This window comes from Filicampus tigris, chromosome 1 (genome assembly GCF_054856515.1).
Source record: "Filicampus tigris isolate MCC_2025a chromosome 1, RoL_Ftig_1.0, whole genome shotgun sequence".
Lineage (NCBI taxonomy): Eukaryota > Metazoa > Chordata > Actinopteri > Syngnathiformes > Syngnathidae > Filicampus > Filicampus tigris.
This window is the reverse complement of record NC_141217.1, coordinates 9,696,941-9,723,575: the sequence shown is the minus strand read 5'-3', so window position 1 is coordinate 9,723,575 and position 26,635 is coordinate 9,696,941. Positions and strand designations below refer to the sequence as shown.

The following is a 26,635-nucleotide window of genomic DNA, read 5'->3' as shown; positions in this document are numbered from 1 at the left end:
AACTTATTCATTGCTGTAATTTAAAACCATATTTCTTTAAATATACATTTATATTTGACTATATTTTGCTATAAAGATGACCAAACGGGAACTTTTAATGAAAACCTTTATTTTGAAAACTCAAAGATGCCATGACCTACTTCCTTTTTCGAGTGTCCGCTCATCGAGGTCCCGGTGAGCGTCGAGGTAGCCACAAGCCGCGCATACCCTATTGGAGCTGATAGTGACAAGTCAAGCAAACTATGGCATGAGTCCTCGTATCCCCGCAACCCATTGGATCGCTCAACTGTGCGGCGTGACGTCGAGCGTCTGCTATTCGTTTCGAGGCGAAGCAGCAAGTATAGGTGTAGTGTCAAAACGTTGTCGCGTGTCACGTTGGCTCGTTTATAAACACGTTTAGCTGAGGTCGCGGGCTACCGGCATGGACAATATCAGGGACGGCTGGTTTAAGGAGACGTGCACATTATGGCCCGGCCAAGCAACTAGTCTCCAAGTAGACGAGGTCCTCTATCACAAGAAATCCAAATTTCAAGACGTGTTGGTGTTCAAGAGGTGTGTTCTTTACTGCTCCTGCCCTATGCTAACGCTGCTAGCTCCTGCGACTGCTGCACTACCGATGTGCTTGTATTACTGTAGTATCATTAGTCGGGGTATCTATTGAAGTAGTCGAAAATAACAAAGCAGCACCTTTCTAAAAAAACAACAACAAAAAAAAAACGACTGGTATTCTCGTATTAACAACTTTGTGATTGACTGTTGTATTCCTGTAACAGTTTGGGTACAAACTATGTGTAGGTGGTGGGAGTTAACCAAGTTTTTAAATGTCTAAAGCACCTCTTTCTGTAAGACTGTTGCGTTTGTATCTTACTAATTTCAGTAAAACGTACGGCAACGTGTTGGTGCTGGATGGGGTGATCCAGTGCACAGAGAGGGATGAGTTTGCGTATCAGGAAATGATTGCCAACCTTCCCCTGTACAGCCACCCTTGCCCCAAGAAGGTAGAATTTTCACGTCAACAGAAATTATATCTATTTATTACTTTTTTGGGGTGGATATTTTTCTTTGACAATCCTGAGTATGTGCCACCTGTATAAAGGTTCTCATTATTGGCGGAGGTGATGGTGGCGTGCTGAGGGAAGTGGTGAAGAATCCGCAGGTAGAGTCGGTGGTACTCTGTGAGATCGACGAGGTGAGGGCAAAGAACACTCAGCAAATTTGTGCTCAAATCTCATCGCATTATGCATAACTCACAATAAATTAGGAATATTCGGCTTTCAGGAGAAATTTCAGGTTGAACCTAAACTGCAATATAACCTTAACAGGTGAACTTAATTGGTAAGATTTTAAGTTGTGAATGCATGTCCAACACTTCAATGTATACGTACTTTTTGCACAAATTGTTCCCCAAGAAGGAGCTGAACAGCAAATTTCACTGTTTTATTTAGTAATCCATCAATTTAATTACAAGTGATTATTTGAATAGTCCTCTACATCATGCTGCTTGCATTTTGACTTTGTGAACCAGAGACAACACCAAACATTTCATTAACATTACCTCAACATTGCAAAGCTTCAAACAGGATGCCCTTACAAGGAAGTGGTCAGTGAAACTCCACCCAGAAGTCAAATATTCTTAACCTTTTGTGAGTAGTGTATGTTCTCTGCAGCTGCCACATTTGTCTCATGTGTAGGATGTCATTGATGTCGCAAAGAAGTTCCTCCCAGGCATGGCCAAAGGTTTCTTCAGTCCAAAGCTCACCCTCCATGTTGGAGATGGCTTCGAGTTTATGAAGCAAAACCAAAATGCCTTCGACATCATTATTACTGATTCATCTGACCCTGTTGGTAAGCGCATCAACATCTTCATGCAAAATGTGTTTGTGCCGGGGGGGGGGAGTCCTGAGGAGAATCTACTTCCCAGAAAGTGTCTTCCTGTGGTACTTCAGCTTATTAAATGTACTCCCCCATTGTCCTACTTAACATTTTGTAGCACCACGTAATGTGTAAATGTTGCCCACTCTGCATCGATTGAAACCTGGTCATCCTGGAAGGGGGATTGCCCCTGTCTGCGGTCACTTCACCATTGCCCACTTGGAGGGTGAGACCAGGGGATGTCACTAATATTTGTCAACTGTGGACTTGTGAAGCCCATTTAAGACTCTTTTGTGATTAAGGGCTATACAAGTAACCATGGCTTGATTTGCCTGATTCTTGCATGATTTTTAATGTGTTCATGTTGCAGGCCCTGCCGAGAGTTTATTCAAAGAGAGTTACTATCAACTAATGAAGACAGCATTGACTAACGGCGGAATTCTCTGCTCCCAGGGTACGTTTTACTGCATTTCTTCTCGGAGTGCAACAAAAAACAGATTTTTCTCAGAAAATCAGTTTTGATTTAAAAGGAGTGCATCGAAACAAATCGTTCCATTTTAAAATATATTGAGATATGTATCGAATTGGGGTGTAATGGTTTTTGTATTCGTCCCGAACAGTCTCGGTACGGGCTTCACTGTTCGGTGCACGCAGTCATACTACGAATACGTCTGTTGGGGGGGGTGGGGTTTGGGGGGAGGTGAGCTGCGAGCGGCGGAGCGAACAAGAACTGTGTGTCGGCATTGTTGGACCTCCGTTCGGTATGTTGCAGGTAACACTTCAAACATGCTAACATCACCCCGATACAGTTACCGGGGGTAGAAAAAAGAAACCCGCTCAACACCAACAACTTATCCCCGCTACTTTTTAAGCAGCCTGGAGACGTGAAAGCAGACAGTGCCACCGATATTCATAATTATTGAAGCAATCGGCATATACATAGCAACATCTATGCGCCCATATGCTTTAGTCGAGCAGCTGGGCTTCAAACGTTGATTAAACATGCTGGAGCCCTGTTACAATGTTCCATTCCGGGCGCATATTAGCAAGACCGCGCTCCCTGTCATATACAATCGCACAAGAGCCGTGGTGGAGCATGAGCTGTCCTCTGCTGCGCCCTAACTCTCACAACGAAGTTAAAAGTTACTAGTTGGCAAGTGCTACCTGACTTCATCAACAACCTCATTCTATTCATACAAGAAAGGGGGGGGTTCCTGTTTTTAATTATTATTATTATTATTATTAATGAACAACCCTTATGCGCAGGTTTTTATTCTATTTTGTGCTTTTATAACACTGAATGTTTTTGGGTTTATAGAAAATTCAATTGTGACTTGCTCGCAAAAAAACCTAGTTTTTTTAAAACTAAAAAAACAAAACCTAGTCTTATGCATTTGAGACTTATTGCTGTACCGAACCCATACCCAACCGTGACCCCCATACCGAGGTACGTACCGAACCGTTACACCCCTAGTATCGAATTGTCTTTTATTGGAGAGATATATTTTTGAAGGCTACATTGACAGTACTAACAAGTTCATTTTTATCGTAATATGTAAACAAGAAACTAATTGTATCATACCATCTTGAACTAAGCCAAAAACCATTTAGGATAGACTCGTAATCCCACTGAATCGAACTGACTCAAATCGTAACCGTCCTTGAATGATATCACACCCCACGTATCGAGATGTAACGATTGAATCGTCTTTTAGACGCACACAGTAATATCGTCATAATTAATTAATTTGTTAAAAGTACAGTGATCCCTCATTCATCGCGGTTAATGGGGGGACAGAACCCGCCGCGATAAGTGAAACCCGCAAAGTAGAGTCGGACTTATGATTATTATTTTTTTTTTATATGATATTTATTGTATTGTACAGTTTTATTTTGGGGGATTTTCGCCTCTTACGCTGTTGCGAACCCCGACATGGTTCCCACACTTCTAAATACTTGTTAAACAATCAATTTAACTATAAAAAATGCAAAATGAAGAATGTCAATACCAAGCTTGCAGGCCGTGATCAGAATTTAGCTTCGACCGACCACGGCAGCTGACGATCATGACCTGACACTAAAAACTATGTTAAAGTTTTAATTTTTATCATAAAATTGACTTACCTTAACAAGAATGCCATAGTGTAATTTAAAACGCTTGTCGCCGTCGTGAAAAGTGAAAGTAAAAGCAGCCGCTTCTTCTTCTTCTTCTTCTTCCCTCATTCTTCTTTGCCTGCTTTTTCTTCTTCTTCTCCTCCTCCTACTTCATTTCAAAAACGAAGAAGCATGGCCGCTGGGGGGGATCATGCATTAACTTTATCTTTGTACAACAACATCAATAAAGTTCTTTGGGTAAAATGCAATGCGGGATTGTAGTTAAGGTAAGCCGTTTTAAGACAACCTAAGACAAAAGTATAACAAACGCTTTTACACTTTATTTGGAGATGTCTTAAGTCGTCCGTGCCGCTGGCCGGCCGTGAGCGCGCAGCGCTGTGCTCACGAATTATAAACACAGCTGTTGTACTGTACTATCCGATTTTAACAAAACTTGAGTAAACACATCATTACAAACACGGATGAGAAAGTATCCAGCTTGACTCTGACTAAATCAACGGCACATTTGAATAGTGGGCGAGACTAGCGAGAGGCTGCGATGATGCGCACCCACGTACAGTACAGTGTGTGGAAAAAGTACCGCAATGGCCCGAATATAAGACGGTGTTTTTTGCATTGAAATAAGACTGAAAAAGTGGCGGTCGTTTTATATTCGAGGTCTAGACATTATACCCATTCACGACGCTTGATGGCGCCAGATATCATTGAAGCGAACGCTTCCCTGGCCACAGGGAACCCATGTCACGTGAGGGTGACGTGCACACAGCGCGGCGGATAATGGCTGTGAGGAGTAATGTTCTGTCATGACAGATCTCAGCTACTCTCAAGTTCAACCAGTTTGCATTATTTTATTGCAATGTTTTTCCTTATTCAGATTTGTTTCAAGACTACAGTTACAGTTAGACTTCTCTTTGATGCAATTTTGTTGTTTGATCACAATAGATTGTGCATTTCAAAAACCAGAAGCCATTCATTTACGAATGTGATTGCACTTTAGTTTACATATACAGATATTAAGATTTGAATGAGGCAAAATAACATGCATTTTCTCTCAAATATATTGTTCTAATCCTTTGTTTCAGATGTACGGTAATTAGTTTCTGTATAAAAATTAATTTGGTGTTCAAAAAAACTTTTTTCAAACTTAAGTCTTGAAAAAGAGGGGGTCGTCTTATAATCAGGGCCGTCTTATATTCGGGCCAATACGGTAAATCCACTTGTGCTCTCATTGGTCGATCTCACGCTGGGAACCAGTCACCGCCTTTTATGAGTGCCTGCGGGTATGTACAAAGCCTCCGAGTCAACTCATATCTTTGAAGCAATGCGTCTTTCTGCAATATAGCTCCCAATATGGCTGTGTTGTTTGATTTTTAATTTATGAATGCTTCTGAAAAATCCGCAATGCACCGAGGGCGCGAAAGTTGAAGCGCAAAGTAGCGAGAGATCACTGTAATACGCTCTTTATCATGGCTTTTCAACTTGCCTCGTTGAAACCCTCATTTTCCTGAGATCATGGTAACCAATTCCCCCCCCAAACAGAATAGCCTTCCAAACTGCATTTACAGTGGACTCCTACTGTTCGCGGCAGGCTGGCGCATGAATAGTGAAAGATTAATAACAAAACTATTCTGAAATATTATTGGGGGGGGAAAAAATGCAAATAGATGAATCTGCAGGCGCGGAATCACGAGTGTACAGGGTTCCACTGTACACGTCATCTTGTTTAATTCTCCTGTTTTTCTTATTTCTTTGGTACACCAAATGTGTGTGTGTGTGTGTGTGTGTGTGTGTGTGTGTGTGTGTGTGTGTGTGTGTGTGTGTGTGTGTATGCATCCTGTCACCACCTGATGCATGATTTAACCACAAAAAATACTTCTTATTAAAGTTTTGTGAATGGTGGAAAATCTCAGCGATTAAAATCAATGAGTTTACATAATTTATACTCAATTGTAGTGTGTGTACTGTTAGCTATGCTTTTCTTGGGACTTTTTCCAACTTTTTTTTTCTTGCACGCGTAGTCCCTCTAAATGTTCTTCCCACTGAGGACAAATATAGTCTGGAATCCAAGGAACCCAAATAATCTAGCGTGAAGCCATTCAGTAATGTGTGCTGACTGCTTCTGTTATGCTTGATACTGTACATTGCATACCAGTGAATCCCAGCAAGCATCAGTTTTCACCAGGGGCGAACACAGCTACAAAATGCATGCCAGTATCTTCGCACTCCCGGAACGTTTTTTTCTAAATTAAATTATCCGTCAACCATTTATTTTTAAAGAGGAAGTCAACCCAAACATACTTTTTTCAAAATTATGTTCGATGCAGGCTCAATAGTTGAATCGAGGCATTCTGATAAATGTTGCAATTGAGGAATAAGAGTTAATCCACCCATTTTTAGCCATCGTTGGGGGCAGCCATTTTGTCACTTCTGTCAACTGAAAATGACATCACAGTTGAGCAGTGCTTAGGTAACGACCAATCATAGCTGACCTGTTTTCTGAAGCTGAGCCGTGATTGGTCGTTAGCTGAGCCCCGAGCAACTGTGATGTCATTTTCAGTCGACAGGATTGACAGAATGGCCGCCCCCTGAGATGGCTAAAAAGGGGTAGGATTTTGCTGCTTAACTTATCTTCCGCAATCGCAATATTAATCAAAATGCCATGTTTCAACTAGTGGGCCTGCTGGGAACATATTCCTAAAAAAAAATAGGTTTGGGTTGACTTCCCTTTTTAAGGGTAATGTATGATGAGTTTGTAATGATATTGATACAGTTTGGATCAAGGGTATATTTTTGGTTCATACTATTAATATTGGCAGTTATAAACCATTTTAGAGGGCTTTGTACCCAACCCCTGCAAATAAAGTCGCTTGGGTTCTGTAACGCCGAAGAAACGTAACAGTATGAAGAGTCTTTTAGCTGCATGCATGTTTCGATAACTGCAGAGCTAATTACAAGTAGAAGTGTATCTTTTCATGTTTCAGCCTTTGCGTGATATTTGACTAAAGTACATCACAAGCACTGGTGCTTATTTTTCCAGACTGTTCTTGTCATGTGCGCAGGAGAGTGCCAATGGCTGCATTTGGACCTGATAAAGGAAATGCAAACCTTCTGCAAAACCTTGTTCCCCGTGGTGGACTATGCCTACGGCACCATCCCAACTTATCCCAGTGGCCAAATTGGATTCATGCTCTGCAGTAAGAACCCTGTGAGTGTCCAGCCTCCCCGCCCACGGATAGGATACAAACTTGCTTGCTGTTTCCCAATAACTGATTTGAACAATTATTTCAGGAAACACATTTCCAGAAGCCGGTGAAAGAACTGTCAAAAGGAGAACTGGAAAGCATGAACCTGAAATATTATAACACAGAGATTCACAAAGCAGCATTCATCCTTCCTGAATTTGCAAGAAAGGTCAGCGTGGGTGTTCATTTGAGGGGGGTGGAGGGTTTATTTATCATTTTCTTACTATTTACATGGCAAAAAAATACCAAAGAGAGAATTAGGCCAATGTGCTGAAGATGTCCTCTCATATTCCACCCATTAAGAATGGGAGCGCATAACCGCGTTTCTACCACTAAAGCTGGGAGCGCTGTTGCGTCTTTCTCCCTTTAAAGCCGGAGAGCGTACACGTCATTTTCTTTTTTTAATCCAATTGGTCTCTAAGCCAATGAAATGCATCAGAATATACATGTGACGCTGTCGTGAATTGTCGGAGCATATCCGGAATTTTTCCGAGGAGTAAAGGCGGATGCCGTCGATCGCGGTAGCTCTGCTATAGGTCACGGCAGTGATATAGACGACACGCTTGCGGACTTTAAAACCACAAAACCATCCAAACGTGATGTATGGTTAAGATAGACAATGACGATTTCAACGTCGTTGTAAGAGAATATATAGCATGGTAATTACCACTCGATTTTTAAAATTAAAAATAGTGCTTCACTTGCATCTTCGATTGAAACAGTAAAGACGAATAAACTCGTGCCAGCGTGAAAGCCACATGTCTAAGCTCTCAATTTTTAGCGGGATTTATGTTTCTATCTGCTGCAGGGGCCGAGACATGAATTATTTATTATTTAGTAGGTGGCTAAAATGTCAGGTTTTCAAGGGTGACTCCAAAGATGACAGTAGGTTTTAGAGAAATGTCTCATATATCAGATATCGTGACATCTGTACTGCATTGGAAATATTCTTGTAAAAAAATGTTTGGGTTGACTTCCGCTTGTGTAAAATATGTCTTGTCTCAATAAGGTTGTTGAACTGTGGTCTAACCCACCATCTTTGCTACTTTCTTTCCACGGTGGTTGACAGGTCCTCAAAGAAGCTTGATTGGCCATGGCAGAGCAGTGTGTTTGTCCTCCACCTGCTCCTCAGTCCACAGATTGACAAATAACACCTCCTCCTCCTCCTCCTCAGCGCCGCTCAGTCCCCCTCTTCGAGATTTCAAGATATTTGTGGGTTGGGGGCAGTTGCCTCCTGTTTCTTTCCATCCTTCCAGTCCAAAACCCCACACCACTGTTTATTTCCATCATGTGTTCCATTAGTCATGTTCTTTCTGAGCTTGTCTCATGAACAATTGATGATGACGCCATCCAACCCCTGACCTCATCCTCAAGGACTGTACTGTTCAAATTGCATTGTATGATTGCATGGAATTGCAATGTATCGCTGCACTTTCAACGGAAATGTGCTTTGCTCATCGGAATGTCAGCGCATGCCGTCTTCATACATTGAACATACATACACATACTCACGAATTGGGAATCGAGTGCTCCTCTGTGGGTTCTTTGTTGAATATGGTTCTGTATGTTTTTAACTGTCAGGTAGAAAATGTTCCCTTTAAAAACCCAACAACTGCTTGATGCTCTGCTTTGGGATGAACTATACATTTCATGGTTTATGCAATTACATGTTTGGCGAAAGGTAGGAAGCTTGGACTGTTGTGGGACGCCATTATATTACAGTGTGGTTGTTTAGCTAACATGAAACCAGTTGCTGTGAATCTTAATTTTTTTTTTTTTTTTTTAAATAAAACTCATTAATTGTAATAAATCTGTTTTAAAAAACAGTTGTGACTTTGAAATGTGCAACACATGAGTAATTCTGGTTACAAAAGCTCAATCCATTTCCAAAGTTTTGGGAATTGGTGCGTTTCATGGCCGTCAGTGATTCATTCTCAACCAATGAGCCATCCGTTTGGGTGCAGGAAATATTTAATGATCATCTTTGATCATCTATGCTAGTGACATAAATTGAAGGCAACCGCAGAACAAATGAGTGCACTTCCACTAGATGGCAGACAGTAGAATTAACCTATATGTCCACCTTTTGCCATTGAACAAAATAATAGGATTGTGTTCCATTAAACAGGACCAATTTGTGTATATATGTATATATTCTGTGACATTTCCGTATTTTCTGCTGTAAAAAAAGATGTGTGACTTGGCTCAAAGTGGGGAAACACTCAGAGGGCAAAGCATGTCAGAAAATGCTTCGATCAAGAAGTCCTAATACATGGATACTTGTTTCTAGGTTAACGTTAAACGTCATGTGTTTATTCCTTAATAAAGGAAGCTTGCTTTGGGTGAGGGGTCAATCAACTGATAAAAAGACAGACACTCTCTGAGCTCTTGAATCAACGTTGTATACAGTTCAGGGTGCGCGAAGTGTTTTGGTCAAGGAAGGTTTAATGAGTGTTGCCTCACCACAGTGGATAATAAACCCACCAAAATGTAGAGAGGCGTTACAAAAATCTACCACATAGGATGTACAGCCATCTTTAGGGGCTCGAGTGTATTTGGACAGAATAAGATCATTGTAAATATAAGCAGTATTTTTATAATACTTGGTAGTCAAAGGCTGCTTGTGGTCTGAAGTGAGCGCAAGGGGAACACGCAGATTTTAAATTTCTGTGATGGGGTTGCTGTCTTGATTGCACTTTCACGTTCCAGACGCTAGATGGCATCCTTTAATTTGATGTTGGTCCAAGTAATATTTCATGTTTGACTCTTATTGAATGTTGGATAGAATGTCTCCATTCAACATTTATCACAAATTTTCTGCGTTAAATACTTCATGCATTTCTCTTTGACTGAACTGTAAGTTGATGCTTTATTCTGTTGTTTTTACAGATGTAGTACTTGATTTTTCCATTGTATTTCTATCTATGCCTGCAGTTGACAGTAGTCATCTAAAGTGCACAGAGAATTGCGAAAACAAAGCTCAGAAGAGATCCTTTGACCTTAGAGATTATAGATTTGTAGAAAAATATATTTTCAACAAAAGAAAATGAACCCCAAAGAAATGTATTTGTGACAAAATTATCAAGACAGGCAAAGCCAGTCAAGAATAGCGCTGAACTTCAGAAAAGTGACCACAGATGCTGGTCACTAAAATAAAATAGATAAAAGCAGATGAATGTCCATCCGTTTCTGAACCGCTTATCCTCAGGGGTAATTTGTGCCAAGGAGCAAGTAGTGCCACGTACCCCTGATATTTAGAAAACCACACAAGACCAACACATATTTTTTGAAGAGGCATCCATTTCGCTCATCCTGCAAAGAAAGCCTAAACATTGCTTGATAGGTTAGCATATTTAAGTTTTTGCCCTCCAAAATAAAATGTCTGTGATAAAGTTTTTGTGATTGCTAACAGTTCGCATGTTTGAATGGTTTACTAAGATACAGCATGACTCTATAGTTAGCATGGTGCTAGCTCAAAACAGCTGGGCGGCATTTTTTTCCCCATATATAAAACTCTCCCGGGTGGCACGGTGTTCAACTGGTTCGCACGTCCGCCTCACAGTGCAGAGGTCGTAGGTTCGAATCCGGCCTCGGCCTTCCTGTGTGGAGTTTGCATGTTCTCCCTGTGCCTGCGTGGGTTTTCTGCCGGTACTCCGGTTTCCCCCCCACATTCCAAACACATGCATGTTGAGTGGGCACTCAAAATCTGATGGTGGGTGTGTATGTTTGTTTGTCTCTGTGTGCCCTGCGATTGGCTGGCAACCAGTTCAGGGTGTACCCCTACTGCCCGATGACTGCTGGGATAGGCTCCAGCACTCCCGTGACCCTTGTGAGGATAAGCGATATAGATAATGGATGGTTGGATGGATGGTTGGATAAAACGTTCCCTCAAAAAATCTTGCTTGCAAATCTTTGCTTTGTCATGAGATTTTTTTCCCCTCAAGTATAATTTTTTCTCAATCTGACCCATTTCAACAAAATGCCTTTTTTCCGCCCTAGAAAATATTTAACATTTTTTTCTAAAGTACATTGCTTCATTGATGAAAAATACAGGGATTGTTTGTTTTGGGTTTTTTTTTTAGGACAAAATATGCAATCATTTATCGATTTTACAGTACATTACCTTTTCCTCCAAAATATGCAACTATTTTTCTAGAAAATGTATGACTTTATTCGCAAAAGATGAGACTTTCTTTCAAGAAAATATATGAATATCTTGTAAAAAATAGAATAATAAGAATAATAACAATAATGATAATAATAATAATAATAATAAGAAGAAGAAGAAGAAGAAGAATCGTAATAATAATAATAATAATGAATAAAATCAAATAATAAAATAACGGAATTTATTCCTCGAAAACATGACTGTTTTCTGCAAAATATACAACTTTTTTTCCTTGAAAATATGCAAATCTTAAAGTGACACTTGGATGATCTTAACATTACTTATATTATAGGTTCGCATGTAAAAAATGACATCAGTACTAAAGTGCCCAAATTGCCCGTGTCAGTGGAAAAACTGTGGCCATTCCTCATCCAAATAAATGTGCACGGCTACTCATTCCCACTTCAGTCTTTGTAAATATCCTGACTGGTGTTTAATGCCTCGCCCGTCATAACCGTGCTCAGCAAAGAAGCAGTGTTTTTTTTTTTTTTCCAAGCAAAGAAGCAGTGTGCGCTCGTCCCAGCATAAATCTATGTAGCTCTGCTCACTTCCACATTTCCTCATCCTCATATAAATCAGCCACGGAGAGGTTAATCCTTTTGATAGGTTAAAGTGGTCATTAGTAGGGATGTCCACATAAATTTTGGTGCCAATTGATCACAGTTTTGGACATTATAAGCAATGAAAGTACAATGATTTCCAATGGGGAGTTGTAATCGGTCCCTCCAGTGAATCCGACCGAACAAGGATAGAACGGTAGGGGGTGCGGCCATTTGCCTCATTAACAAGAGGCGTTATTCATGGAGTCACTTATTTCCTAATTTCTCCCAAATTTAGTGATAAAATAGAAAATGACAGCTCTTGTCATTTTCCTGATCAAAAAATATATAAAATGAACTAATTAGTGAGAACATGGCCATCGCGACCCAACCATCCCTTTAATTGAATAAAAATAAAAACACTTTTTCTCATATATGAGTATGAATACGACTGCCCCCCAACGTACATCTCATTGTCTTTTTATTTATTTTTTTTTTCACTGTGGCCCTAGTACGTTTCATGGAGCATGATGCCACAGGAATTCATAACTTGCAGTTACATCACCCATAATTCATTCAGACTGCATTGGTATCACCATTACGAATTTTAGTGTTTATTGGTTATTTTATTATCATATTTATTATTATTAAGTGTAATAATCACAGCCATTCACGTCATGTGAACTGATGGTGACGTCGCTTGCATGGTACCGAAACCTTTCGTGTAGCTTTTTCAACTCTGGTTCAATCTTCGGATTGGCTCGGGGCCATCCAGAGATCAAGTAGTGAGTGAGCCGAACACGTCAAAAATAGATCTGAAAGCACAACGAATCAATTTCTACACACCAACCACGACGTACTGACTGGAATGGAAGGAAGCTCTGATCCCTGCCAGTGGCCTCGTCTGCACACGTCACAACTGCACATCTTAATTGTGTTGTATCTCATATTGAAGATATGGTTTATGTATAAATAAACATTATAAATTGCTGGTGGGCGGGCGCCTTTGTGCAAGTATCACATACTGTACTACATACTACTTTTATTATTTATCTCATTCCCATATAGTTAAATATTAGCAGTTAATATGTTCAGGATAATGCAATGTGCAAATATTTAAGGAGATGAAGGATTTGTGTCAAACATTTGGAAAGAAAACATTATTACTTCCTACTAGCAGTTAACAATAATCTTATTTATATGAGTTTATGTTAGGCTTTGTAAGAAATTATGCAGTGACTTAAAATATCCGCAGCTGTTATTATGATGGGAGACCACTAGTAATTAAGCCTGTCTATGCTCTCCATGGCAACCAAGCAGGTTGCAGGTTCATGATGTACCTCTCTGGTATCTCGTGGACGAGCATTTCATTGTTCTGCCTTTCACTATACATCACTGGCATGGGTAGATGTACAACGAAACATTATTTAGAGTCAATATATGGCATATCCGGGGCAAATTTGACAATTTGTCACAGCTGCGGCATAGTGGTTACGAATCCCTGTTATAAGTGGTAATATGTGACTGTTGAAGTTGTATAGTGCAGGGTTAGAATCGTTGTTCTACAGTGAACCAATGCATATTTGCAGTTCGGCATTCATCAATTCCCATATTTGCGGTTTTTTTTTTCGTTCCCGCCTGAAAAACTCACCTATATGCTCTTTTGGTGCTCCATCTTGTGGCATTTTGGTGGCATGAAATTATGCTGACGAGTGATTTTCATTTAGGCCAAAGGAGTCATTTCACGCCATTTTGTGGTATCTATTGGCAATTCTAGTGAGAGTATAAATCCATCCATTATCCAATCCTCACAAGGGTCGCTGTCTGGGAGCCTAACCCAGCTGTCTTCGGGCAGTAGGCGGGGGCACCCTGAATTGGTTGCCAGCCAATCGCAGGGCACACAGACACAAACAACCATTGACACACATCCATACCTAGGGATAATTTAGACTGTCCAATTAACCTACCATGCATGTTTTTGGAATGTGGGAGGAAACCAGAGTACCCGAAGAAAACCCACGCAGGCATGGGAAGAACATGCAAACTCCACACAGGAGGGCCGGGGCCGGGATCGAACCCACGACCTCTGAACTGTGAGGCGGACGTGCTAACCAGTCGACCAGTGAGAGTTTATCATTTTTTATTCGCTATTCCCAGCCTTGCTCGAATAGGCAAGGCAGATGGCTGCCTCACAAAGATGGTTATAAACTTGCTACCCGGGAAACGTTTTCTGATATGACTATTATTCACTGCAATAAAAATACACTAAATTGTATTCAATTGCTACTGATTTAACTCTAATTTGCAATATGACTGGGGCTGACTGTGGCAGTTTAAGTTCTTTCCAAAGCACAGTCAGCACCTGTAAGAGCACCATTGTCCATGACGGTACATGAAAATTGGATTGTTAGATTGATGCGTTAGGTTAAACCTCAGCTCCAGCTCCTCGCTGAAGAAAATTGTCTCCGTTGTTCTTTTGAAACGTTTCCCCGGGACAGATTTTCCCCATTTTCCCGCGGGTCCCGTGTTAGACCACTCGATTGTCATTTGAAGGTGTCACAGATCCCATCAGAAGCTGTGCCACATCATTGACAACAAGTCAGCTTGTGGTCGCTTGGTTATTTATACGTTTGAGTGCTGCTTTGGGGGAGTTGTAACCAATGGTTTGGCTGTGTAAAGGTGTAAAGCACACTCTCCATCCAAGATTTTTTTTCTATTTTTGGGTGGCTGGGGGGGGGGGGGGGGGGGCGATGTGGGCTGCTGCTGCAGGTGGACCACATGAATGCGTCCAGCTTAATATGAAGGTTAACTGTTCGCTCCTTCCATTTGTTCTGCTTTGACCCTTCCCCAGCCACACACCCCCAAACTCACGCACACATAGCCACTCCGTCATACTCCCACCACCTTCCGCGTCAGACAGCCATATAAAAAGAGTGAGGGGCACAGAGGAAAAGCAGTATCTCTCCGACTTCCAAATCTTGGTGACCACCAGCTGAGCTACTTACCGATACTACTTCCACTCCCGCTGCTTCATCATCTCCTGCTCTGGATCTCTGGCTGGTCCCAGCGGCTCTCTCCAAAGTCCCAGCATGCAGATCCTGCTGGTGTTAGCAGCTTTCATGGGGGTTCTGCTCAGTGTCAGAGCAGCCGCCGTGCTTCCTGTGGAGGACAGGAGCCACATGCAGGGGCTGAACAGGGTGAGGATGAAAGCCCTTTTTTCTTTTATTTACCAATTTTGATCAGGCGAGTCTTCGTACAACATTAGGGACACTTGCTAAAGTGTCAAAAGAGATGTTTATTTGACAATATGTTTATTATTGTGGTTTGCAGAAGTTGATTTGTTTGGCGCTTTTACAGAGGACTCGAAGTGCATTACACAGTAATAGAAAATAGTCATGAACACAAATTTGTACAGCTAATTCAAGGCAAACACAAGTCAAAATAGATGAAAAACAAATTCAAAACAATTGAGTCTTACTGGTGTTATATATGTACATATATGTATAAATGCATCTATGTATGTATACGTAGGTGTACATATGTATATAAACATACACATGTATAATAAACATATACAGTAAACATGTTTGTAACTAATGTATGACTGTATTTCCTTATACCAAGAGCTGTTCCTAATATTTAGAGGCAGTGTTCAACCACAATAATTAATATGTTGTTAAATGACTGTATATTGTAGAATTGTGGAAATATATATTTACCATATAATAACTTCTGAAGGTGTCAACCCAAACAGAGAAATCATCGCTGTAAAACACTACATTTTGGACGCATCTTTTAAATTGAAACTTATCATATTGTGCGGGTGGATATTATTTAGTGTCCAAAATGGACAGACAGAGCGATTGATTGACAGATGTACAATAACAATTCCTTGTTCAAATTGCTCTTTCAAATGTTAAAAGTCATTACTGTCACAAACAAAACGTGCAAAATGAAATGAACATATAGTGCTACTCTGTTCCTACAGGGACAGGACCTGAGTAAACAGCGCAAAGATCTGATCGTGAAGCTGGTGTCCAGCTTGCTAGAGGGGGCATTGGACACCAACATGCTTCCAGAGGAGACGTCACCCGAGGAGCTGGAGGAGCCGCTGGAGTCGCGCCTGGAGGAGCGGGCCGTCTACAACAGGCTATCGCTGCCTCAGCGTGACCGTAAGGCGCCCTGTAAAAACTTCTTCTGGAAAACGTTCACCTCCTGCTAACAGAAAAAAAAAAAAAAGAAACGGCCCAGCCCCTGCCGGCCCTTCATGAACTGTAGTGGACCTCAGCTGTGCACATCACCTCCACCTGTCATCGAGGGACTTCACAGGACACACCGTGTCACTTACCAATACATGTACTGTATTTATGCACCTATTTATTCGTCTATACTTTGTATGTATTTATGGATATGACACCTTTCTTTTCAGAGTGAAGAATAAATCTCATATGGTGTAGATAAAGCTCTGTAAAAGTGCACGCTATTGACCACTTACCATTTGTAATACATTGTAAAATAAATACATCAGTCTTTCCACCTGCTTTGAAAATAGAAGTGTTGGATGGCAGAATGCACGACTCAAAGCTTTATTGTTGCTTACACTGTTACATTTTAGGCTTACAAAACATACTATGGTAGAAAGTTTTAGAAAGTGAAGCAATGGCATTTAATGAGTACTTTTGAAGAAAACATACATATGGCTCTGCAAATAAATTAAGAGCTGTTCATAGATACTGGACGTTTGAGTAAAAAGAACATTTTTGTTTGACTGACATCACTCCCAAATTCGAAATTCAAATATTGTCATTTTGAGCATTTATCTATGGAAAATGAAAAATGGGCAAAATACACATAAAAGCCTAGTCTTTCTCAGGCTCTTCATTTTTTTTCCAGAGATATATATTAATAATCAAGCAAAAGGCAGGGACATTGTGCCGTTATCACCTAATGTAATCTATAATGTCCATTAGCAAAACATAATTTAATTAAATCAAAACATTCCCAGATTAGAGATTTAAAAGATAATCATGTTTTAGGGTTCAGTAATGAATCTTTAACTCTACTTTCATGAGGTCATCGATGCAGGTGCGCAGTAACTACTCCAATCCTGACAGCCGTTCTTAATTATTCATGGCCATGTGCTCCTGTGACTTATCACAGGTCGTTAAGCCCGAGGGGGGGAAAAAAAAATCATTTTCTAGTTTACGGAATGCCGTCATGTTTGTAATCGCACCGTCAAGAAAAATCAGAAAAAGAAAGTTGCTGCCCCATTGCCTTGCATTTAGTTCTCCACCAGACACACTCTCCTATGAGTTCATTTCTCAAATAATGTGAATGTACATGATTTGCAAGCAAAACGTTGATTTACCACTGAATGTGTTGTGTGTATTAATGCCCAATCCTGTAACTCGTTCTACAAATAACATTTGCTAAACATACATGCACTTTAAGTAGAATCATTCTGAAGAATAAAACCATCTGGAATTTATTTTTTGTTATCATTGTGTACCAAGAATGATCCACTCCTGTTCAGGGTGGCAGTAGAGCTGGCGACAAGGGTTCAACCTGGACCGGTTACCAGTCAATCACATGCACACAAACAAAGAATCACACTCATATCCACACCTATTTAGTGTCTTCGACGAACCTAACCTGCATGTTTTTGGAACGCAGGAGTAAACTGGGATACCGACACATCGGCTCCACTGCACAATATGAGCCAAGATTTGAACCCAGAAACTCTTGACTGTGAGGCAGCCACACAAAATGTGAAAAAAAAAAAGTTTGCTACCAAGCAGGAAAGGCAAGTGCAGTGTGTTTTAACCACACTGCTGGAACACTTTCTCACTGCCCAGAAGAACAGGATGAAAACGCAATAATGACTCAGAAATGTGTTCGTTTCAGAGGTGCAAAGGTTGCGTTAACATTGTTCACAGCACTGACTGAGTCACATTAAAGGTTGCAGTGATCTAATTCTTCTGTTAGTGTAGTGTGGGTTTGCAATAAAAGCGCTTACAAAATCCAAAAGACAGTCACAAGATGGTGAGTAAGTGCTCAAAGCCATGTAATTACATCCTTTGGATGTTGCGTGGATCAAGGCATCTGTGGGATGATTATACTTACACAGTGGCATGCATCAAGTCATATCAAAATGAATTGATCGCAAACACGTGGGAGTTGGGGTCCTGAATCAAAGCGGCAATTAACGTTACAAAAGTTGAAATTCCCTCAGAAATGGAGTTGATCTTCTCGGGGATGTTGAGCTGAAGCGGATGTGTCTGTTTGAGGTGAGGCATTTATTTGAGGATATGAAGTCATGCAATATATACCAATCAAAAGTTTGGAAACACGTTCTAATTCAAATGGTCTCAAACGCTTAAGAGGTCAAGAAATTCAAGCTGTTAACTCGTGGAAATGCGCAGCTGTGAACTGAAAGTCATTGCGGGTCATAAATAACGATCGGCATCATAAAGCTGACTGACAAAATACCATCCATCCATCCAAGGGATCCAAGCTGTTATCTGAGCAAAAAGTGCTTGCTTTGAAGCATCTAAATTATAAACCATATTCTGTTTTGATTGCCCGCTCCCCATCCAGCTCGGATTTTTAATCATTATACAGTATTGAAAAAAATACATTGAAATTGAAAAAATAAAATTGGCCGCAGTTTTGGGGACTAAACCGACGCCCGCCAACGGTGCTCCCCGATCGCCAACCAGTCAGCACCTGGCTCGGCGAGACTAACAAGGTTGGCCCTGCCAGTGGCATTATACTTTGTACTTGTCTCTAAGATGAACCCTTGCAATTCACCCGTAACCTAAATTTGTAACCCTCCAAGCCTCTGATGACAAGAACTCACCAGTGGAGTGAGACTATTTGCCTTCGTGATGGTTGTAAAAAGCACTCCTGGCGCTTTATATGGATTTGGAATATCCAACCTTTCCACCTTGCACATGTATCTAATGTCCTTTTCATCAAAACGCGATGTGAATTGAATGTTGAATGATAAACGCTAATTTTATCACTGCTATATATTGTAAATCGTTTGCCTGCCACTGCTACTGTATTGCCAGCATGACTCCGTATACCGCAGGTGTCACACTCCGATCATCGAAGGCCGTTATCCTGCCTGTTTTCCGTCTCTTCCCTGGTGCAACACACCTCATTCAAACGATCAGGATCGTTATCACGCTCCTGCAGAGCTTGCTGATGAGCTGATCATTGGAATCAGGTGTGTTGCAGTAGGGAGAGATGGTAAACATGCCCTCGAGGGCCGGAGTTTGACACCTATGCCATAAACCAATGCTCGTGGGGATCAGTCACATGACGTCCGGAGCACTACACACAGTGTGAACTTAATTGCACTCTGTTCTGTTTCATAGTGGCAATTACAGTCGCCTTTTTTTCTTTTTCTTCCCCAAAAAATAGTCACTAGAGTGGCCGTAAAAGTACAAGTAAATGTAGTGACCGAATCGATACGTTTGCATCACTGACTGACTGTGCTTTTATAAACTAGCCACTTTCTATGTGCTGCCATGCTGTTTGTGTAAGCAGTGCACATCAGCCAGAAACGATTGATAAATATTGAATCAAATTCAATTACGTCTGGTTAAGCTTCTTTTTATGAAACAGGTGATAAGTATTTAGTTTGAAATGTTCCAAAATTAAGTCATTCCTTTGGCATTTTGAGGTAGATATGGTAGTTACGTTTAATTGGTGTGGGGATTATGAGGGCTCAGTTTGAGAACCCTTAGCAAACAGAGCTCCACCAATGCATATCAGCACCACATTGTACACCTTCATCAATATTCACCCTCTGTATATAACAGGCCATGCAATGTTAACAAAACGGGCAAAAAAAAAAAGAAATCAGAAAAATAGAAGCCAAGACACACGAAAAGATGTCACACCAAAGCTGCGGAAGAGCAACCTGAGCTTTGACATTCTAAACACGACACAATTTGAGCTGCTGGTCACTCAAACCTCATTCAACAAAGCGCAAATGAGCGTGCACAGGAGCAACATCAAAGCAGATGCCTGCAAGCCAAATATTTTGTTTGCCTTCCTTTTGATGTGAAAGGAGGCAGAAAGGAACCGGCCAACTTGAAAAGTGCCATTGCAGATCGTAACGAGGAGGAAAAACATCTTCAAAGTGAACAAATCCATGACTGCAAAAACTTTGACACCAAAATACTGACTTTGTAAGGCAAAACATTAAGCCATTGTTTTGGAGTGTAAATTGTTTCATGTTTGTAGTGAACATACACAGCTAAAGGAATGCTACAAAGTAGTGCGGCACCTGCATATGACGCAGTATCGGTTAAGTCCGTTCTCGATGCCGGTTGGCTGACTCCGACCGACTGGGACCACGTGGGTCGATTCAATATGCAGGACAGAAACTCTGGGACGGAGGGCTGATGCCCATCTCTGCGGATTAGGAATCGAAATGTGGCATCGACATTTTAAAACCAGAACGATTCTTGGCGAACTGAAGTGCTAGTCGCGGTTCCACTTGGTTCCCGGTTCCCAGTGCCCAACCCTAGCAGCTGTAGATCAGACTAGACGATTAAGAACAATAAGAAACGTGAATTTTTTCGACTAGAAAATGACCTTATAGATCACTGTTGCTCGGGGGCGGAACGTTCCGTCCCCCCGTCCAGGACAGACGCCCATTTTTGAGGCGGAGGATGGGGGGGTGACACGTTTGAAAAAAAGGTGCGGACTAAGCAAGGGCGGGGGTGGATTTTAGTCCGGCCCACTAATTAGCCCTCATGCGTGTGACGTGGTGGCGAGGTGGCCAAAGTTCATCTCAACCTACCCGGCGAAAGGCTTCTTTACGCTTCTTTTATACTCCCGCGTCAGCGCGGGCTCCAACTGCCGAATTGCATCACGTGACCGACGCATTGTTCTGTGAGACGTCAGAAATTGTTGCTGTGTATACGAGACGCTGTGTGCATTCTCTCTCGTGATCGGACCGTTACGTCACATTTTACGATGACGTACAGTTTCCCTGGCTCGGCCTGGCAAATTATTTGTTGCCACGGAGGAAAGGATCCACCTCGCAGCTCGTTGCTGCTGCGAAGAAAACTAGTTTGATAGCGGCGTGGGTGTTATGTCATGCATGTGTGTGTAAAAAAGCCACGCACGCACGTACCACCTTCGCTGCCACCTTTCAGATCATTTTCGGAATACAATTAAGTGCGTCATCTAGGTCCCTTTGTTGGAGCAGGCACGATATCCATTGTTGTCGCTGTCTTTTTGAAGCGACGCCCCCTGACTTGGAATGAAACTGTAACACGTTTTCTTTGCCGCAGTGAGGCGAGCACGTCGAGTGCATCAAAGTCAAGTTCATGCACTTCTTCTGGCGTCTTCCTTACTCAAACAACTTACACAGCAGGACAGTGTTTCCTTGTGTCTTCATTGAAGTTGAACAACCTCGCTCTAATTCACCTCTCTCTCTCTTTCTTCTTCGCTCCGGAAATGTGCCGTAGCAAACCAACCCCAAAAGGAACAAATACTTAAGCAGGATGAAAATAAATACATACAACACAATATTTGTTGTTGGGGGGGGGGCGATAATTTTTATGAATAAGGACGGAGGGATGAGGCCGGTTGGGTACCCAGATCGCGGACGGAGGACGGCAAAAAAGGGTCAAGTGCCCAGCTCTGTAGGAATACACTATTGTATCTGTAATGATAAAGTACATCTTACATGCATGCTCCATAAGACGAATTCCAGTTTGAAATATGTCGAAGGAAGTCATGTTAAGGTCAAATGGATTTTATTAACCTGGCTACAGGCCGCCATGCCCATAGCGGTGTTATTCATCGCTAGCTGGCTCACTTACTTAATCTGCGGCATTTTGGATGGCCTGTGTGTGCAGCACTGAGTCAGTGTGGAGTACAATACATAAATAGAAATACATATTTTTGTTACTTTGAAGAAGGGCCATTATCAGTGCAAGTATAGAGGCTGCCGTTTTTTTATAACAGTAGAGCAGTTATTGGTGACTTTTGGCTGATGACCACTCTCTACCTCTATTGAGCAGCTAATATTTCACCGTAATACCATCGAGAATAGCCCAAACTGAAAGCTCTCTACATTCTCCTACAGTACACCATGCTGAAGTATCTACGTATGATGTATTTCGCTTTGACGGTTCTCTTCTTGTTTGGCTTTGGCGATGGGAATGGAGAGTTTTTCCCAGCAGAAGCAAATGACGGCTGATGGCTTATTCAAGTGCACAATGCCCTCGCTAAGATAAGCGCTGATCATTACAGGGCCCTGAGTGCTCTTTCCCTGCTAAAAGCTTTGGCCCCAGAAAATGAGTTGCATCCCACAGGAGGAATTGGGATCTTAAATGCCAGCCACGTTCAAATTTGGATGCCGATATGCAGGTCTGTGGACTTAAAACACACAGGCTAAAAGACAGGTTGTCAAGATGTTTATTAATTGTGATATTTTAAAAAGTGCAATGTGTTTCTAGTCAAACTGTAATTTTCCGTTTTTGCTGCACCAGGAATATATGTGCGATGATGCGTAACTTTTTTTTTTTTTTGCCGTACAAGTATCTAGTGTAATTGCACATCAACTACAGTAGGTGGCAGTGGTGTTCTCATCGCCAGAGAGTGCGCAAGCAGTATTAGCTCCTCTAGAGGTACATGTACAACAATTTCATAGACAAATGATACAATTTATAGTCACGGCAGAAAGTTAGGCGGGGCGCAAAAATATTATTTTTCCTGGGGGAGCATAAGAAAAAATAATTGAGAACAACTGCTATAAACTTAAATGTAAGTTATTACATTAGTGTGTGTTGATCGAATAAAGGTGTAAAGCTGTCAAGTTTAAAATCTATTAAAGGAAACCACTACGTTCAACACACATAAAAAAATACATAGTACACATTGCATTTAAATGAAATTATACACATAAAATAAAATGTAAACATCACAAGCTTTTCCGGTCATTTGAGATGAGAGTGTGTTGCAAAATCATTATTATTACATGTATGTATATTATATTATGTATGTATATTTAAGCAAAGGTAAGTAATACCTGTAGTTATGTTTGCAACATTACATTAATGAAGTTAACCCTTTTGTAGTTCACTCGTTGCGATACTTGGGCATTCACTTGGCAAATTTAAACCACAAAAAAGGTTGAATGAAAATCATTATTGTATGAAAACACATTTTTTCAGTATATTTTATATTGCTCGCGCCCCTAGTGATGATAAGCGGTACAGAGAATGGATGGATCAATATATGACATATGTATAATTATATCATGTCTGTAACAATGTACTCACTCAACATGCTTTTGAAGCTGTTAAAATAGTGTCAACGTAAAAATATTTTTTCAAGAATATGTTCTATGCAAGCCCACTAGTTGAAACAGGGCATTCTGATGAATATTGCGTTGTGGAATAAGTGTTAATCCACTCATCTCACAACTCAGATTCAGAAAACAGGTCAGCCGTGATTGGTCGTTGTGAGCAGTTGTGATGTCATTTTCAATCGACAGAAGACAAAATGGCCGCCCCCGGAGAGGGCTAAAAACGAGTGCATTTTGACTCAGATTCAGAAAACAGGTCAGCCGTGATTGGTCGTTGTGAGCAGTTGTGATGTCATTTTCAATCGACAGAAGACAAAATGGCCGCCCCCAGAGAGGGCTAAAAACGAGTGCATTTTGCTGCTTAACTTAAATATTCCAAAAACACAAAATTAATCATAATGCCGTGTTTCAACTAGTGGACCTGCTGGGAACATATTCTTGAAAAAAATATGTTTGGGTTGACTTCCGCTATAAAATGCCTTGAGCCTATAGAAATAAACTGTTGCGACACTTTATGGACCGTATGAGTAAAGCGTTTAAAACACAGAAGTAAACAAGATCAACTGTTCCACTGCTCTACTGTTTTGCAGGTATCTACATTGAAACACAATATCTTGCAGGTATCATTATAGTTATTTGTGTTACTTCTATCGATCAGAGTGGGTTGCAGCCCTCCCGATAAAGTGCTTGGACAATCCACAGTTCATTCGTTTTTTTTAGTTTTGCTTTGTTTTGTTTTGTTCCTGACCGGGAGCCACTTAACAGACTCGTTAAAGGAATAAGAGGGCAGAGAGGGAGAAAAGAGCCACAAGATAGAATCTGCTTTTGAAGCACTACAAAGTCCTGTGCAATGTATACAATACGGCTGTCTAATCACACTGCTGTGATTAGTTACCAGTGCCACAACAGTCCTCGTCTGGCGTAGCCTTTGCACCTATAATAGATTTGTTGCCACAGTAGCAGATAAGGATCCCACAATGGCCTGCTTAAGACTATTTTCATCACAATTGGGCCCTTGTGGCATGGCAATACAGCTGATTGAAGTTGCTGTAACAACACAAAATCCTATTATGTCAAATGGTCAGGCCCCAACACAGACATGCACTCAAGCTCGCACTCGAACCCACACACACATACACATTAAGCACGAGGTTGACCATTGGATCATAAATGTCAGTGCACCATAGGCGACAGTGACGGCTGCTGCTGTGAATTAATAGCATGGGAACTCCTCGCTGCCGTCAACACCATTGCTCATATTGGAAATCCATGTTTCATGTTAATACCATTTTTCTTCAGCCTAACAGACCAGAAAATGTCCCATCAATTATACTCAAAATACACCCGTAAGCCCACCAGAGTTATTGAGTCATGTTCCGTCAGCATTGTTATGTCATTTTAGAGCAATGATATCTGCTTTACGAGTCGGCCTCTCAGGTTTGTAGAGTACTTGTCCATTGTGGTCTTTGCCATTTTAAAGCCTCGTCTCTGTCCTGAATTGTAAGCAGTTTGAGGCGTAATGGTGGCAAAGCAACATAACGAAGGAATCGGTGACAGGCGCCGCACCTGTGTGCCATTTCTCATCATTGCTTTCTGGCACCAATGTCACGGTTGTGCAGCTTTAGAGCCTCATGGTGACCCGGCTGAATTGCTCAATCTGAGGCTGGATTTGAATTAGCGAGGAAATGACCGCATTTGTTATGTGTGGCAAAAGGCACCCGTGGCGGGCCAAATTGAAAGAATAATGGGCCTGACGTCCGGAACGCAATCCAGCACAGTCAGAAAGCCTCAACATTAATTCATCTGGGATCGTTTTTGATCAATAGCACCCGGGGATGTTCTGAAACATGGTGGACAATATATCATGAAGTCTAAGTCATTGGGGCTTTTGGAACAGCAACTAATGCGTCAATGCCTCATCAATTGCCAACAGCTAAACAGTACCTACTATTGTTCATATCAGTTGTGTTGTGTTCCTTGAGCAAGATAATATAATAACCTAAATACTCACAATGAGAATGTTTGCACTCTCTAACCAGCAACTAGACATTTGGCATTGTTTTTTCAACATTTATTGAGTGGAGCCACATTAATATACATTAAGATGATATGGTTAGTGATATACGACTTTTGGGTGAAATTTCAGAATGAACATAAAATGTCCCCTACTATAAGCTTGAAAGGTGAACTTTAAGGGCGTTATTTTTGTGCCCAGCACCAGTCTAACACTTTTCCACCACGCCCAAGTCAGATCAGTCTATCAGAGACAGAAAGTGAAAATAAGACACACAATATCTATGATGTTTATTTTCATCTGTCAGACACAGGAAAGCTAGCTGTGTGAACTGTGAAGCTCGGTTAGCAGATAGTTTGGCTCACCAATAGCTGGACAAATTTCAACTAAACTTCATGTCGGTTATGCATTTTTTTGGGAAGACAATACAGCGATCCATCAGACACCATGAAGAGTGTAATCTTGTTTTTTTAAGCATAAACATCTATACATCGAGTACTTTTCTGGCCGCAAGCATTTTCGGCATATTTGATGTGGCACTGCCTCCTTAAACGAATGCAGGAACAACTTCAAAGAGTGACAACCTACAAGTTCGCATTCACCCCTTTACACACACTAATTAGATTTGGGAAACAGATTGGCACTGAAAAAAACGATTGCATTTTAAAATCTGGTGGTTTTACACTAAGGTTGTCACGAAATTTAAAACTCGAGATAGATATCGAGTAAAACACTCAATACCTGATACCATTTTTGATAGCAGGGGGAAATGACAAAAAGGCATACAAACTATCTTTATTAACATGAACAAGACTGGCTGTTTTGGCCCTCCTGCCACCGCTGCACTGGCCATACTTAGCAGCAGTAAAACGTGGAACTGCAAGCGGGGTCACAGTTAGGGCTCTCCTGTCAACCCAGTCATAGTGTGACACTCTTGCAAACATCAGTAAGAAATAATACATGAATTCTTCTAAATAATTTTAAGCGTATACAACCATATCATAATCTTAATTTGTTGTCTGTCAAATTTTTTGAGATGGAAATGTTAGTTTAATATTTAGAGACAATACTTTTTTGTTGTTATGATCAATGAAAAAATGTTTTAATATCAATGCACTGTTGGGATTGAGCAAGATTTTTTGGGCTTCACTTACGACTTGCTTGAAGCAAGTAATGACTTGACTTGACTTGGACTTGCTTGAAATTTGGTGGCGACTCGACTCGACTTACTTTTTCCCACAGTGACTCGCTTGAGATTATTACATTATTAATTTCGGTCGCAAATGTTGATCAGTACTTCTGATCGCGTTTAGGCAAAAAAGGGACACCTTGTTGGCCTTGACAATC

General features: G+C 41.1%; 2 protein-coding genes across 3 annotated transcripts; both read left to right on the top strand.

Moving 5' to 3' along the window:
* Positions 1 to 146: 146 nt before the first annotated feature.
* srm (spermidine synthase) lies at positions 147 to 9,055 on the top strand. 2 transcript variants are annotated; one of them, XR_015089515.1, is made up of 8 exons: positions 147 to 552; positions 878 to 998; positions 1,097 to 1,189; positions 1,692 to 1,845; positions 2,243 to 2,326; positions 7,025 to 7,192; positions 7,276 to 7,398; positions 8,299 to 8,326. XR_015089515.1 is itself a non-coding variant. In XM_086051318.1 (8 exons), exons 1-8 carry the CDS (start codon positions 422 to 424, stop codon positions 8,314 to 8,316), a joined length of 870 nt encoding a protein of 289 aa, XP_085907444.1. In that variant the 5' UTR covers positions 148 to 421; the 3' UTR covers positions 8,317 to 9,055. The 2 variants fall into 2 exon arrangements, 1 of the variants encoding a protein (XP_085907444.1); XM_086051318.1 differs by having other exon boundaries at positions 148 to 552; positions 7,047 to 7,192; positions 8,299 to 9,055.
* A 5,747-nt stretch (positions 9,056 to 14,802) lies between these two features.
* sst6.1 (somatostatin family member 6.1) lies at positions 14,803 to 16,470 on the top strand. The gene is made up of 2 exons (XM_086042682.1): positions 14,803 to 15,133; positions 15,925 to 16,470. Exons 1-2 carry the CDS (start codon positions 15,026 to 15,028, stop codon positions 16,156 to 16,158), a joined length of 342 nt encoding a protein of 113 aa, XP_085898808.1. The 5' UTR covers positions 14,803 to 15,025; the 3' UTR covers positions 16,159 to 16,470.
* The last annotated feature ends 10,165 nt before the right edge of the window (positions 16,471 to 26,635 follow it).

Excerpts from the sequence above, each read along its gene's own strand:
- srm (XM_086051318.1), top strand. The coding sequence starts at position 422 with ATGGACAATATCAGGGACGGCTGGTTTAAGGAGACGTGCACATTATGG. Across the intron at positions 999-1,096 it reads GCCACCCTTGCCCCAAGAAG|GTTCTCATTATTGGCGGAGG; the intron begins GTAGAATTTTCA and ends ACCTGTATAAAG. Across the intron at positions 1,190-1,691 it reads TACTCTGTGAGATCGACGAG|GATGTCATTGATGTCGCAAA; the intron begins GTGAGGGCAAAG and ends TCTCATGTGTAG.
- sst6.1 (XM_086042682.1), top strand. The coding sequence starts at position 15,026 with ATGCAGATCCTGCTGGTGTTAGCAGCTTTCATGGGGGTTCTGCTCAGT. Across the intron at positions 15,134-15,924 it reads ACATGCAGGGGCTGAACAGG|GGACAGGACCTGAGTAAACA; the intron begins GTGAGGATGAAA and ends CTGTTCCTACAG.